This window comes from Copidosoma floridanum, unplaced genomic scaffold (assembly GCF_036245765.1).
Source record: "Copidosoma floridanum isolate Cflo_tuat_1 unplaced genomic scaffold, Cflo_Japanese_pri ptg000020l, whole genome shotgun sequence".
In the NCBI taxonomy this organism is placed as follows: domain Eukaryota; kingdom Metazoa; phylum Arthropoda; class Insecta; order Hymenoptera; family Encyrtidae; genus Copidosoma; species Copidosoma floridanum.
The window spans coordinates 11,859,234-11,875,417 of NW_028321897.1; the positions used below are offsets into that span (position 1 = coordinate 11,859,234).

General features: G+C 37.3%; 1 protein-coding gene across 1 annotated transcript in view; it reads right to left on the bottom strand.

The window, feature by feature from the left end:
* Nos (Nitric oxide synthase) overlaps positions 1-16,184 on the bottom strand; it is a 2,633,257-nt gene that overhangs the window by 1,244,003 nt on the left and 1,373,070 nt on the right. Inside the window, exon 14 of the mRNA XM_089593752.1 lies at positions 15,085-15,228. Within this exon, the coding sequence (XP_089449878.1) occupies positions 15,085-15,228 (144 nt within the window). The remainder of the gene's footprint in view (positions 1-15,084; positions 15,229-16,184) is intronic.

Here is a 16,184-nt window from a genome sequence, read left to right on the forward strand (position 1 = left end):
GTAACAAAATGTTAATAAATTTATATTGGAACAAACACCTACTCAAAGAATGAATGAAATTTTTTAATATTGTATAGTTTAGTTTGGTTACCCCAACTACATTCGCTATATAAAAATGAATTTTTCAAATTTAAAAATAAAGTGATTAACAAACCTCAAAACAACACTATTTAACATAACAAACACTGTGAAAACCAACGCAGAAGATAACATTTTTCTACTACCTAGCATACGAATGAAAAGAGTGACACCTATTAAAATTATTTAAAGCATTTCTAAAGGACTTTTCAGCTTAGTCACAGAAGACGGTATTAACGTTATGAACACAAACATTAACATTTTGCTTACTTTAAAAAAAATATATTCAATTATATGAAAAAATCGGCATATTTTTGCAGCTGTATTCAAAGAACTATATATCACTCTTAAGTGCTATGAACATATTCTAAGACAAGTTGCTGATATATTGACTTCAGGACAAGATTTTACTCTCGACAGCTATCTTATTTATTTATCAGCTTACCTTAGAAGAACTGAGCCTCCCTTCGATCGAAGTATTCGTCACCATATAGATCTGATTAACGTCTTGCATGATTTACGCAGAGGTTAAGCACATCCAAAGCTTATTTCTTCAAATATATTCAGAACCGTTACTTGGGATGTAAAGAACCTGGCAGGAGAACTGGAATTGGTAGCACCATTAGAAAATCTTTATGCTGGTGAAATAAGCGTTCTAAGAAAATTGAACGTTGTGCATCAACAAAATAGAACTATGGTAATATTACATTTTTCACTAGTAGACCAAGCCCCTTTTAATCATTACAGACTACATCCAGTCATGATACCCCAATCTGGACAAAATGGATCTACCTTCATGAAACCACCGTACCCGTACTTAGTAGAATTAGCAGACCATAATTTTTATTTACGATTAAACGAAGTTACATTTAACCTATGAGATAAAATGGTGTATGGTTATACATGCTCGGCTATGAAATTATTTAAGAAACCTTTTCTTATGAACGAACGTAAAATTATTATTATATTACGACCTGGACTAGAAGTATTTAAATACTGCGAAACTATGTTTACACTGGAAACTGAAAGTCAATGGATTCTCTTACCAGCTGATAGTTCATGGTAATTCTCAACACCTAATGAAGAGCAAATAAATTTTATTTGTTCTTATAAAATAGATTTATAAGAAAGAATAAAAGGTAAAGGTATTTTACAAATAAATGATAGATGTGTGGAAAAAACTTACAAATCAACCTAAAACAGTGGACATAAGATTATCACTCCGATTAAATATACCTATCAAGTAGAAGTCGACTTAAACTTAACTGTACTACATAAACTGTTAAAAAAGACTAATAATTTCAACGACACTATAACATCAAATTAAAAGTAAAATTTTCATAAACAAGCATGGATATATAAAAAAATAAATGTAAAAAATATAATAAATCAAGTAAGAAAATATCAACCCGAAAGTTGGTGGAAAAATAAACTTCTCTTTTTTCTTGAATACGTAATGTCATAAAAGCTACTGTTATTATGATTAAAAAAGCAATAATAATCAGCAAAACTGTTCCAAAAAAACTATCAAATGTAGTCTCTTAAAAAAGTTTATAAAATGCACTATCAATCCAGTGAACGCAGAACCCTGAGTAACCATAAAACAAGAACCAAAAGAACACAAACCAACCGAACTTTATGTTGTAATTAGAGAATAACAGAAATACCTGAATCATCTTTAAGAAAACCTATAATAAAAACACAAAGCTTAATACTTCCATGCCATTTACCATGAAAGTTAAAAATGCATAATAAATCAACAGTAATTCGATACTATTTTCCTTTCAGGTTTCACGATGAATTTTGACTATGGGATAACGATAAGGGCTAGAGTAAGCGTAAGCCGTTTATAACATAGAGTTATTGAACAATTAGAAAATAGAGAAAACATTAAGGAAATGCACATAATTCTGGATTTACATTGTTATAGACATCAAACTGTAAGCGCAAAACATGTTTGTCATATGTAACACTGTTTCTTGATCTGAAACAAAAAAAGGCGCCAACGCAGCATTAGCAAATCTCGATCACGCTTGTCACCGTTGTCCCTCTTACCTCTTGGGTTTCTGCTCCTGAAAAAGGGGGATTGACGCGTGAATTCTTCCGTTCTACGGGAAGAACCAATAATTGACGCACAAACAAATACCTTTCACTATTTCTTTTATTAAACGGATAACACTAATACACAGTCTCTCTCTTCACAATACACGACACAATGCTTCACCTCGTCTCGTGGACTGCACTGCAGCAACTCCACTGCAGCAACTCCACCTCACACCACGCAAACCGTGAGCGAACGTCCATCACGTCCGGCTCGTCCTGGACCATGAGGGGCTCCTGCTCGTCCTAGACCCACACAACTATGCACACACTCACACTCCGTCCTTAATCTCACACACTACTATACTTTTTCTCTCTCTCTCTCTCTCTCTCTCTCTCTCTCTACTCAACGATACCTCTCTCTCTTTCTCTTAACTCTATTATCTATCCGTACACACGACAAAACGTGGGAGCAATGGTGGCGCTCCCAAGCATGCACCTCACAGTCTTTTGTACACCTCGTCTTGTCAACCCAAGCTCTCTCTCTCACATTGTCTACACTACAATTAAGTAAAACCACTGCGAAGCATGTGCTATGTTGTAGCTTTGGTAAGTGCCTAACCTGATGTCTCCGCGTGACGCTGAACGGTAACGCCGCGAGTCCCAACAGTAAAGGGGCTCGCAATGGCGGCGAAATCAGGATTAGCTTTACCTAGTTTAAAGTGATGTTGCAAATATTAATTGACTAAAGGTAAAGTAAAGTGGTTATCCTTGAACGAGCTGGCTTGGGAGCAAGCGTCCTCGCTTCAGAATCCTCAGGGGGTAGTCATCAAAAATGACCGCATGGGTGTGGCAAGCCTGAGTGACCCCGAGCCAGGGAAAATGAGCGCCGTTTTCTTTCATAATGGTGATCAAATCTCATGCTTCAACGACTTCAGCTTAGGCACGAGCGAGAGAATGTTGCATGAAAGGAGATCTGGAACCAGTACTTGACCACCTGGTTGAGAGACTAAGGCTCTTTAACATTTTTTTAGAAAAACGAAGCGCATGAAAAACACTGCGATTAAAGGCGGGGGTTGTTCTAGTCAAACACCCGATACTTCGCGCAACTTTTGCTTCCATGAGAGCAGATGAACAACAAATCTGTCAGTGATTAAAAGCAGGAGCGAAAGGTAAATAAGCGTGAAAAAGCGCAAGGAGCAACTGACTGATTCTCGCATAGACCTCAACGAGAGTAGCAGTGCCCTTTGCAAGATTAGAAAGAAAATGACCCTTCTGAGGACAAATAACGACCACGGTGCAATTGCGATCGGAGTTAGGCTTGTCTCAGCTCAAGACCTTAAGCGCATAAGCGCCAGGCAAAGGAATGTGTCACCTTAAGTACACCACGGCCAGTCGAGTAACTTCGTTAAGATCGTGAACTGAAAAACAGACGATACGGAAAGCCTTTCTCTACTGAGATTGGGTGACCTGTAAACGAGTCCGAAGTAAGGGATCGAACACGGGGTAAAACTTGACTAGCAGGCTGAGTGCCAAAATTTTGAAAGCTCGATGAATGGACGTGTAACGTTCTCGTTCATAAAAAAAATGTCAAAGACTGACTTGACACGAGGTAGTTGAATTAAATAACGCAAGCACTTAGGTGCTCACTGGCCATGAAAATTTCAAAGCAAACCTGTAACTTTTTAGCTTAACGGACAGTGTTGCCTGCGTTTTGTGGGGCAAAGGATATCTATGACCATAGACTTACGAGCTGCTCCAGAACGCATGTAAATTAAAAGCAATTCATACGAAAGGTAAAACTCGATAAGTGGCCAGGGTATAACGAATACTTCGTGTCAAGCCAAGAAATCTTCGCCACTTTCTTGGAGTTTTGCAAATCTTTTATGAAGAATGCAAGCTCTGCGTAAGTGGAGAGAGAAAAGCAATCAAAACAAAACTATCAAAAGACGAGTATGAGAGACCAAGTTAAAATTGGCCTTAGGGATTTGCGCCCCTACTCATTCATAGCAGATGATGCGGCTCTGGGCGGGAGCCAGCGGACACGCCGCCTCAAGGTCTCCCCGTGGATGCGGTCATCGTCAAAGCTGTCTGCGAACGGTTGGATCTGGAATGACTAATCAAGAGTCAGGGCAGCTGATGAGCGTAACAAAAGTGTCTGTCCTGGACTCCAGCTGTATCGATCATAGAGACTCGATAAGATTTACCTTCCGGTCTCCTTGGAGATGCAGCTGGTATGACCGAACGGGTGTCTAGATTTTTTCGAAGTCACACCCAAGGGTCTCGTGAGATTGTGGATGAGTAGTCTTTCAGATTCCCTGAGTACCTCTCAAGAGACTGCAAACCCCAATTGGTAGTGATCAGTTGGAAAAAGGGAGCTGCGCCAGCCAGATTTGGAGAACAATGCTGTGCACTACTTCGTGCGTCGCTAATCCTTCTTTCTGTCTACTCTACAATCTCTCTCTCTCTCTCACTCTAGCCTTACCTCCTGGTCAAACGTCCGTGAGTAAAACCCGGTGCGATGTCGTCTGGCGTCCTTGAGTGGGTCGTTTGTCATGCGGCTTTACCCTTTCCCTTCTCTCTCTCTCTCTTTTTCTCTTACTCTCTTCTTCTTCTCTCCGTGGCCATAGTCCTTGACCTGGAGATCTCGTCGTCCTGGGAGAACACAGCAACTTCTGGGATCACACATATACTTCTCTCTATTCTCTCAACACTCTACGCACCTTCTCAAAAACTCTCTCAACTCTCTCTCTCTCTCTCTCTCAAGATGTCCGCGCTTGCGGGTGTGCTGCTCTTTCGCTCCGTATATTGAGTTGCAGTACTTTTGGTTCTTTGAGAGGTTTTGATTTTTTTTAGTGTCTGTCGCGTGTGTTTTGCTGTCACCATTAATTGTGTGCTATTGGCTTGTGGTGTCCTTACTTGTGTATTGTGTGCTGTGAGTTTGTGGTTTTCGGTTTGCTGTTCTCGTTGTTCTCTCACCATTTTTCTCCGAATCGGTTTTGTTTTGGCATATTTTGGCGGCCGATTTGAACTTTGAATGAATCGCCCACTTACTTGAGGTGTTTATAGTGTGCCATGATGACGAAGCGCCGGCGTAAGGAATGCGAAGACAGCGACGATGAAGGAAGAGAGGGGAGCACTTCGTCGCTTTCCTCTTTACCCGAGCCACTACTTACACTACAGGATGTCAACAGGATAGCAGAAAATGTTAACACGCACCGCGATACGCTGCTTAATCTTTTTTGCACTGAAAAGGAATCTCCTCGATACACCAAGATAAAGAATGCTATGTTGGGTATTGATGAGGCGTTTCGTGCGCTATCCAATGCCTACATACAACAAGTGACGGTTTCCAACATGGCCTGCTTTTATGAAAAAGTTCTTGATCGAGCTTGTGAGGCTGTGAACACGGCAGATACGGCGGTTGAGAGGGCTCCGCAGGCTGAGAATTCCAGAGGATCATATGCGGCCGCGGCGGCTGCGCGCTGGGATAAACCTGCACACAAGATCTCGCTAAATAATGGTAAAGCACTTTCTATTGAGCATACTGAGCGTGTTGTAATTTGACCCTCCGTGGCTGCTGCTGGCAGGCTCACCTCTTCCGCAATCACCAAGCAAACATTGCTGGGTGCCGTTAAGCCGTCTCAGCTGAAGCTAAATATTAAGAGAGTGGATTATGGTCCACGAAACACAGTAGTATTGGAAGGTCGTGGTTTGAGCTCTCAGATGTTCTCGAGGTGTCCAGAGTTCGCAGAGGCGGGGCTTGAGATAAAGTTGGATGAAAAAATGTCACCACGCCTAATTGTTCACGATGTTCCTGTTAATCTGGAAAAGGTAGAGATTGCCGCCTGTATTGCGACTCAAAATCTTGTTTCTGCTGCTGCTGACGTCATTAAGCCTATTTACTTGTACCCTGCTGGCAGAAAGAAAGTGCGCTCTTGTGTAATTGAGGTCAGTCCCAGGCATAGGCTGGAGTTACTGAGACAGCAGAAGATTTGTGTTAACTGGTCTAGATGCCGTATTGAGGACCACATAACAATATGCAGTGCTTCAAGGGCTCGACCTTTGGACACATAGCCAATAATTGTGATAAGGATATTTGTTGTGGTCACTGTGCTGGCAACCACTTGAGTAGTAAGTGCACAGTTAGAGACAAAAGTGACATTCTCAGGTGTTGCAACTGTATAGCTGCAGGTGGTGCTGTGCACTCGCACTCAGCATTTGACAAGGTGGGATGTCCGATTTTAAGAAAAAAGGTTGAGCGTAAGATTAGATCCATTGACTATGGCTCATTGTCATAAAGAACTATTTAAGATAGGCCATATTAATGCACAGTCGCTGGAGGCTTATTTCGCGGACATCTCATCTTTAATCTCGGATCATCAGCTTCACCTGCTAGCGATTAGTGAGTCCTGGCTTAAGCCGTTTACATCTTCCAATAGATTTCCAGTACAGAACTTTAAGCTAATTCGGTCTGACCGTGTTGGAAGAGGCGGCGGGGGTGTAGCATTGTACGTGCATGAGTCCATTCCATGTAGAGTGGTATGTCACACCATGGCTGGTGAAACCTACTCAAAAAGACCTGAGTACCTCTTTGTTTCGCTTGACTTCTGCGGTGCGCGTGTGCTGCTTGGTGTCATCTATTCCCCTTTAAAGGCTGGTTATTGGTCTGACATTGAGGATGTTCTTATGAATTGTAATGTGCCTTATGATTTTACAGTGCTGCTTGGGGACTTCAATATTAATTGGACTGATGATTCATCGAGCTGCCGCACTTTGCGAAGCTCCTTGACGGTGTGTGGCCTTCAGCCTCTTTGTTTTTTGCCAACCCATCACATTGGTGATTCGCACACGACAATTGACTATATCTGTGTAAGTGATGTTAACCGTGTTCGCGATTTCACTCAGTTGCCTTATCCTGCAATATCTAAACATGATTTCCTGTCAGCTTCACTGTTGTTAGAAATCCCGCGGAGTGTTAGTCGCTTAGTGACAAGACGATCATTCCGTGACTTTGATATTGCTAGTTTCAATAATGACCTTTAAAGCATGGATTGGAGTGACCTTCACGGGTTGCCGAATGTTAGTCGGAAGGTTGATTGTTTCATTGAGCGTCTTACACAGCTCTACGATGTACATGCCCCATATCAAGTGTTCACCCCTCGGAAGAGGCGTTCACCTTGGATTACTGATGGTCTGCGCGAATTGATCAGGGCACGAAATAGGGCGTGGACTGTGTACAGGAGATATAGAAGGGAATCTGATCACGCGGCATACAAGCGGCTACGGGGTCATGTACGCCGAGCATTGCATCAGGCCATGACAACTTACTACAGGGATAGATTGGTAAAATCGAGAAGTGCAACCGAAATGTGGAGATGCGTGGGTGAGATGGGCACTTCTTCGGGGTGCAGAGAGAGAATTGCGCTCCCCGCTAGCTGTGACGAAATAAATAAATATTTTATTGGTTGCTTTCGCCCTGCGCCTTCTGATGGTCTATGGCCAAATGTGCAGGTCTCTCCTGAAGACCGCTTTTACTTCTCCTACGTGACGCCGGAGAGCCTATTGAGGGCAATCGCCAAGGCCAAGTCTAATGCTGTAGGCCCGGATGGTATACCTGTAAGGAGCCTTAGAAGCTGTCTTCCAACAATTCTCCCAGTCTTGTTGCATATATTCGACTGCACATTACAGTCGGGAGTATTTCCTGATGCGTGGAAAATGACATTCGTACGTCCGATTCCTAAATGTTGACAGCCAACTGACCTTGGCCAACTTCGACCTATTGCTCTTTTGTTGGCCACATCCAAAATTCTGGATGCTGTCGCTGCCGAGCAGATTACTGAATACATCCAGCGCCGTGACCTTATCGATCACTTGCAGTCCGGCTTCAGAAAGCATCATAGCACACATACTGCACTTATAAAGATGGTCGATGACATAAGGGAGGCTGCTGACGATCAGCTGATCACGCTGCTTGTCGCTGTCGACTTTTCAAAGGCATTCGACTGTGTTGATGCCAGCTTGCTCTTGGTGAAGCTTGGGAGACTTGGATTCTCCGACTCAGCGTGCGCATGGATTGGATCCTACCTTTCTGGTAGACAGCAGGTGGTGTTGGATGATGATGGCGGAAGATCGGCTCCACTGTTTCGGAGGGCGGGTGTCCCTCAGGGGAGTGTGTTTGGCCCTCTTCTGTTCTCGCTGTACATTAACGATGCGCCTTCTGTGCTGAGACACTGCAGGCATCACATTTATATGCAGATGATCTCACGCTGTACATAAAGGGACGTTATAGCGAAGTGCCTCGCCTAGTTGGCGATATGAATGAGGACCTTGATGCGCTTGGTCTGTGGGACATTAACTGTGCCCTGGAAGTTCACTCGGGGAAGACGCAGGTTGCGTGGTATGGCTCCAGTGGCTTTGTCAGCCGTATTCGTCATTCTAATCCACCGAAGGTTCGGGTAGGTGGTAATTTCATTGAGTACAGTGATGCAGTTAGGATCCTGGGAGTTATCCTTGATGGGCCTCTGACTATGGCGCAGCAGATTACGGAGACCAGTAGGAAGTGTTACGCTGCTCTTTCTCGATTGCGTAAGTGTGGTGACTCTCTCGTGCCTGAAATGCGTTTGCTGCTTGTAAGATCGCTTGTCCTCCCATCCTACGATTATGCTGCCTGCCTGTTTCTTGGCTTCTCATCGGAGCTGCTGGTAAAAATGCAGCGTTCTATGAACGTGGCAGTTAGATTTATTGCCGGGCTCAAGAAGAATGAGCACATTACACCCACGTACATTCGCCTCAATCTCATGCCCTACAGTGTTCGTCGGGACTACATGTGTGTTTGCTTGCTTTGGAGCATTTTGAAATCTGGTGAGCCGCGGTATATATCTGAGAGGATGGTTTTCCGCTCATCTGATGCTGCAGGCTCTAAGAGAGCAAATATCCTGGATCTGGTTATCCCGTGGACGAGGACTGAGTTTTACAGTTACTTGTTTAGAGTTTACGCTGCTCGACTCTGGAATCGCTTACCAATTGTTATTCGTGTGCAGTTTGATCAACCCTGTTTCAAGAGGAAACTGGCCGAATTTTTACGGCAGGACCACTTCCGTGGTTCTTAAGGGACGTGCCTGTAAATTTTATGTGTGTGTTACCTGTGTGTACTTAATTGTTGCTTTTAAAGACTTGTCGTCTGCCTATTTGGCTCATTTTAATTTATTTATTTATATGGTTAATTATTATTATTTATTTTATTGTTGTTTTATATTTGTTTTATGTACAGTCTCTTTGTTGTTGGTGCATACGACACAAGTGTCAATTAGTAATTAACCTTACAATTGTATTAAATCATATGTAACGAGCCAAGCTATAAAGCGCTCTGCTCTGCTCTTAGCTCTGCTCTTAGCTCTATAACAATAAATTTAATTCAATTCAATTCTCTCTCTCTCTCTCTCTCTCTCTCTCTCTCAACTCTTGCCACACGAAAACCCGTAAAGTCACCGAAGCTCTCGCTGCTCGCGCTTAAGCGTACAGCTCAAGGCTCTACTCCCGACTGACTCACGATCTCTCGCTCAAGCAATGGCCGCCACCACTGCTGCCGCCACGTATCTCCTATCACAGTCACTCTCAACATACTTAGCAGCTGCTGTGTCTTGGTAGTCGCGTTCGCATTTTCTTGTCCTTTCTCGCTGGCGCTGCTGCGTCTCTGCGGGTCAACTGTTTGTCCGTTGGCGTCCTCGTCTCTTCCTCTCAGCGTATATACAGCTTCTAAAAAACAAATGAATTTGAAGAAGCTTCGACTTTCTGATTTTTGTATACACGTCGAATCAGCAAGAGCATTTTGGAACATAGAGGCTATTTTGCCTCGTTACAAATTAATTTACTAAAAGAACTAATTAAACACTTAGTATAGAACAAAGAATTAAGACACTCTCTCCTTGTAAAATAAAATCCACTATCTGTCAAGCAGAAAAGTTTTTTACACCAACACTGTCAAAAAGCGACAATGATATACTAACCATTGATCCAAAATAACTTATGTGTCTTCTGCTATGGGATATAGAAGAAACGAAAAGAGAAACAGAAAATCTTTAACGAATTCTCTCAATTGAGTACCCTAGAATATTGTTATGCCGTTAGAGATCCGCGAAGAAGATTATTCCAAGGATATGTAAAATACATCGATTGTGCACTATTTAGGCGTTGCAGTACATATTGCACGAAATACGTCGAATTAATTTAAACGAAAGCCAAAAAAAAGTTAACCAAGAAGTTAACTTACTCTTTATGTCAAGAAAAAGTTTGGTTAATGATATATTAAAGACATGACATTACGTGCAGAAGACGAAGATGAAAACAAACTTCAGAAATAGAGCCAAGCTTTGCCAAAATCATCCATTAACAAAAATAATTCAAAAGTTGCAGAAAATCAACCTAACTAAGCTCCACCATTTAACTATCTTCTTCATACGTCGAGAAATACATCACTTAGTTCAAACATTTTAATTTCATGGTTCATAAAACCAATGAGCAAATTTAAATTTATTTATCTACACGGCCTCGTATTTAAACTATATTACTAAACACAGACATCAGGAAGAACAAAAAAAAGAATTCTAAGCTTTAAGATCGAAACGGTTTCTTATAACAGCTGCATGTTACTCAATTAAAGAATTTTTTTTTCTTTATCATTAAGCCTCAGCATGTATTTAAACTACTTGATTTACTGAATTGTGAATCCGCAAATATTTCAGCATAGCATGATAAGTAATAATTGCATACATCCATGTTTTCCCTACCCAAAATACAATTTCTATATTTTCAATGAGAATTTTTATTTGTTGTGTATTCATTTATCAGTTTTCATATTACATTGAATAAATAAGTTATTTAATGAAACAAATTTTTTCGTACATGTTTTTTTCGAAAAATTTGGAAATATGGATAACGTAGTGTCCATTCGCACCGTATATCTACGTAACTACGTATAGTATTAATAGAAGCAGAGCAGCTTTTATAAATATCATAAGGCATTTATAAATTTATTATTAATTTGTTACTGATAAAATAATAAAATTATTGTTTGTATATTTTCACACTTTTTTACAATTTTATATTAAAAAAAAAAACATTTCCGTACTGTATAAATACAATAGTTAATTCGTATTCTGTTTTTTTTTTTTATAATTATTTTTTTTAGATTGAAAATAAAATTCAGAGAAGTAGGAGAAGCCCAAATACATGCAGCAATGCTATAAATTATTATTCTGATATGGATGAACTTACATATACTTGATACATGTTTTTACATATACTTGATACCTTCTGTTTTAGGGTACTGAAAATAAAAATTATAGATCTATTAGAAAATTAAACAGATTAATTTAAAAGCAATCTTATATACAAACAAACATTAGGGGGATGATACAAATCTTATAAATGCAATTTTAAGTGAATTTTTCGGAAGGTTACACGTTAAGTTGCAAATTTTAAAAATTATACCTGTGAAAGAGGGTACAGTTAAACAATCTGCAATGTATTTTAAGAGTTTCTAAAAGTAGTTTAAAGATACACTTAATACTTCAATAGTATCTGTCAAAAAAACCTACGTATGATAAACGTCCTAAAGAGACATTCACTGGCATGTACTACTATGTTATCGAAGAAAGTGGTAATACAGTATGGTTTGTCTTAGTTTTTTAAATGAAATTATATTTTGGATGTTAAATATAGACTAGAAACAAGTGTTTGAACGTATCTGATAAATGTGAGCGTGACGTTACAGATATAATCAGCGTGGGCAGTAGGAACTTATTACGAAGCCATTGGAAAATTTGATGAAAGTGCACAGTCTTGTACTGGCCAGCCTTCATACTGCTTATATTGTATTGTGCACTCATGTATACATTGTTTATAAATATTTAGTTAATAAATATTTTAACATTTATTGATCTACACCTAACTAACGTAGGTATACTTTTCCCAACGATATCTGCACCTTCTTCGTACACAGTATCCTTTCATGACAGATATATTTATATTTATAGTTATTATCTAGATATTTTATTTACCATATAATCTGATAGAAGTATAACTACTAATTTTAGGTACCCAAGCACCCACTGTTTACTGGTTTTGGTGTACAAGCAATATAAAATGAATAGATATAAAAGGTATTAGAAAAAATAGTTCAAGTTATTATAAAATAAATGAATAAAAATCTAACAGTAGAAAGGAATTCAAGTTATCTGAATGAACAATTAAAGAAAAGTTGCCAGGGTTCGAATTTTAAGAGAAAAAAGGTAGAATGAAATATTCATTCGATACAACCTACTTCCTGTTTTTTTTAACAATCAAATAGTTGAAATATCTGCTTTCCTGCAGCATGGGAAGGTGTATGAGATTGTGGTCCACAGTTTTTGGTTTTCAACCGAAGGCAAAATTAAATAATATTAATTATTATTTAACAGCTAATAAACATCATAAATAGGTGCTAACAAATAATATTAAGGGTGTATTTATTTATGTATAAATAAATCTATGTCTTCTCACTAAATAAATTTTATCTATATTAATTAATAACATAAGCATTGAAAGTAGCTATTATTTTCATGTTACAATTTACGGAGACGTATTATTTTCTAGTGTTAAAATTCAGCAACTAAAGGATAACCTCAGTTTACTACTAGTTAAATGAAATTTATCATGTGTAACGTACAGGTCTGGCTATTATTAAAATAATACTTTTTTAATAACCTGTAGCGATAAATTCAGCAGTCCTTAGCCTCTTTTATGCAAACGTTTCAACCACCGTAGAACTATTATTAAGCAAGATATCTACAAAAATTTTCCAACAATCGTGCTTGAAACAGTTTATTTGTTTACTTCTATATTTTTGATACTGCTTTATCTAATACTAAATTGGAGAGTTTTTAACACTATCTTTTTCTTCTACTTATTTATATGACACGGGTTCCGACATCAAGTCCACTTATTAACAATCGCTTTTTAGTGTGACTAAGCTGGGTTTTTTTTTTACCTATTAAATTTTAATAATTACAATGTGAGTCATATGTCTTAACGTTTTACTGTCACTATTCATCAGACTCAAAACGTTTATGCTGAATAATTTTTGTTTTAAAATTTTTTAAAGCTTAGAAGCGGCAGAGTACATTTTTCCTTGCTTATTAAACCTGAATGTTGTGACCATGAGTATTTCTTGAACAAAACATAGTTTTTCATTTCTAAAAGATTCTTAAGGAAACTTTTTATCCTAATGGTTTATGATCTTCCTTAGGTAGTGGACTGTTTTGATACAAAAATAATACTAATTATTTTATTGATCTTAACACTTTCATAACTTTTTTTTTTTTTTTTTTGTCACTCTATTATTTAAAGTAGCTTTTTTTGCAGTAGCTATCAATCAGCCTTTATTTTAATGGAGCACCTTAATATCCCTTGTGAACAATTCAAATACATACTTTGTAGTTTATCTCCTAATATTAATAATGCTCACTGGTCAAGTGCAGTTTGCGATTTGTTGATGGAAGACTAGTAAAAATTTTTAAAATGATTGCGATATCAGCAAAACTTGTGCTTGATTCTAATAATACTTGTTGTAAGCTCTACATTTAAACAATTTTTTTAAGAAGTGCATATTTAAGCTACTATTATTTTTAAAGTAGTTTGAAACACTGTATCGCAAAATTTTGATTTCTTATCTTTTAGAATACTACAAGCAGTCCTGTAAGTTATATGCACTTTTTTGAAATTGTTGTTAATTACTTCAAATTATATACATAATGTCTACTCAAGTTTAACAATAATTTTTTGCGGCCCCTCGAGCGTACTTTCAGTAATTGTACTAAGAATACAGAAAATTCAAGCAAACATACCAATTTTTTTCAACCATGTAGTGTTAACTACACTGCTTAAACACTATGCCCATTCCAGCTCTATGTTAAAGCTTAAACTTGCAGTTAAGATAATATAAGACTATACTTAATACAGTCCAATCTTATTTAAAATTATAACAAAGATGTGAGGCCGTAACAGTAAGGGGAAATATGTCCTTACGTACTTTTCTATAAACCATCACAGAGACAAGCAATATTTCATAAAGAATCATAAAAACCATTTTAAAAAGTTGTATGACGTTGCATTTAAAATAACTGAAAATTATGAGAAGCCTAATAGAAAAACAAGGGCTGCATTTACTTTTTTAAAAGCATTCATTTTTTATTTTTAATTGCCTTTTTAAGAATGAGCCTAACAGTTTTAAACGTCAATATCGTTCTATTTAATAAATACATACATGATCATTATTTTGCATGTTTTTAAGTAATTTGACTAATTGCTTTTTGAGCAACTATTGTTTAAAAACAAAGATGTTTTCGACATTGATGACTAAAAATAATTATATTCTCTAAAAGAAAGGTTAAAACCAACCTTCAATGACTCTTTGAAATAATATTTATTCAACTCTCGCAATAATAGTTATTAAGACGATGCAATTTGTATTGATGGATTGGCTGGTTATCTTTTTCTATTTAGTAGATTCATGAAACCAAATAAGAAGCTTTTGTAGCAAAAATATGTTTGATAGCCTGTCCTAAAAATATTGGAACTTCACAGAACTAGTCAAAAACGCAAGGAGTAGCATTAACTAGTTTTTTTTTATAGATGAATAATTTTTGTGGCCTTGCCTATTCACCAATATAATTGTTTACTTCATTATACACTTAGTAAGCTATTGTTTATGAGTTAATTAAACAGTATTTATATAGATCCATACTACATAAAAGATACTGTAGTAGCAAGCATCTGTTGATTGTTCAAGTGTTCACTGTATAATTTTTAACAAAAAGAAAAATTCTTTTTTTTTGCTTTTCCTCGTAGTTATTGGTTAATTGAAAAATTGTTTTTACAAAGCATGAATAGCCATTGTAAGGAGTTTACGCTACTTATTATACGAACCTGACATTACTCAACGGTCCAAAACTGTCATAAACGTGATCTTCATTCGTTAATCCTCTTAATGAGTCAAGCCGGTCAATTTTCCGCGTTTTTCTAGAATTTGTTTGACTATTGACTTTAATAAACGACTTTGAAGTTCCCAAGCTGAAAAGTTTTATATCTTGTATTATAAGTTTTAGAATAAAAATAAATAAAAACATTCACATTAGTTTCATATTAGCGATAATAAGTAAAACACTTAAAAACTACTTTAAAGCACTCATCATAGACTTATGTAGCTGTCATTATAGACTTCAGCGTAGCATTTCTTTACACGGAATTTCTTGATTTTTCACAGAACGTTATACAAACAGGCCTAAAAAACTTTTTCCAGACTAGTAACAAGTAAGATGCTCGTAGTAACTTGTAAAAAAATATATTCAAACTAAAAGACTGGTTAAGAAAGACATTATACTAATTAAAGCATCGGAAAAGTACTTAATAGTATTAAAGAAATTAATTAATGATAGGATACATTGAGTAAAACTTATAATATACGTTTGGAGCAAATTAAAAGACATTAGTTAAATTCTTTTACAATTTCTTTTACTCTCAAACAAGTGATAAAAAGATATGATAAGAACTTTGAGGTAACACAAATAGAGCAATGTTTTTTGTAAGCGACTATGTCATGGTATCATTATTAGTGTAGCATAGCATCAAACTTAAAAAAAAAAATTATTACTGATCATTGTTTGTAAAAGAAGTCTTAGTCAAAGTATACTGTAAGTAAATATTACATGGGAATCACAAATTAAGGAAGAAAGAAAGTTGTGGTAATTTTTCTCTCATTTTTTTAAAGCGTCACACATACATTTAAAATAAAACCATTGTTTTACGAATGTCCTTATACTTAAAACAATTATAATGGTTGACAAAAAAGCAGATTATTTATTATTTGCAACTTAGTTTTTGTTAAATCTTCAATGCTTAAAAAAGTTAGTTTTTTACAGTTTGACAAGATTTTGCCAATAAAAAATTGCATTCGGATGATGAGCTTATTATTTTATTTGAGTTATTTCCGTTACTGAGATCCTTGTAACTTTAAGTCACGTCCACAC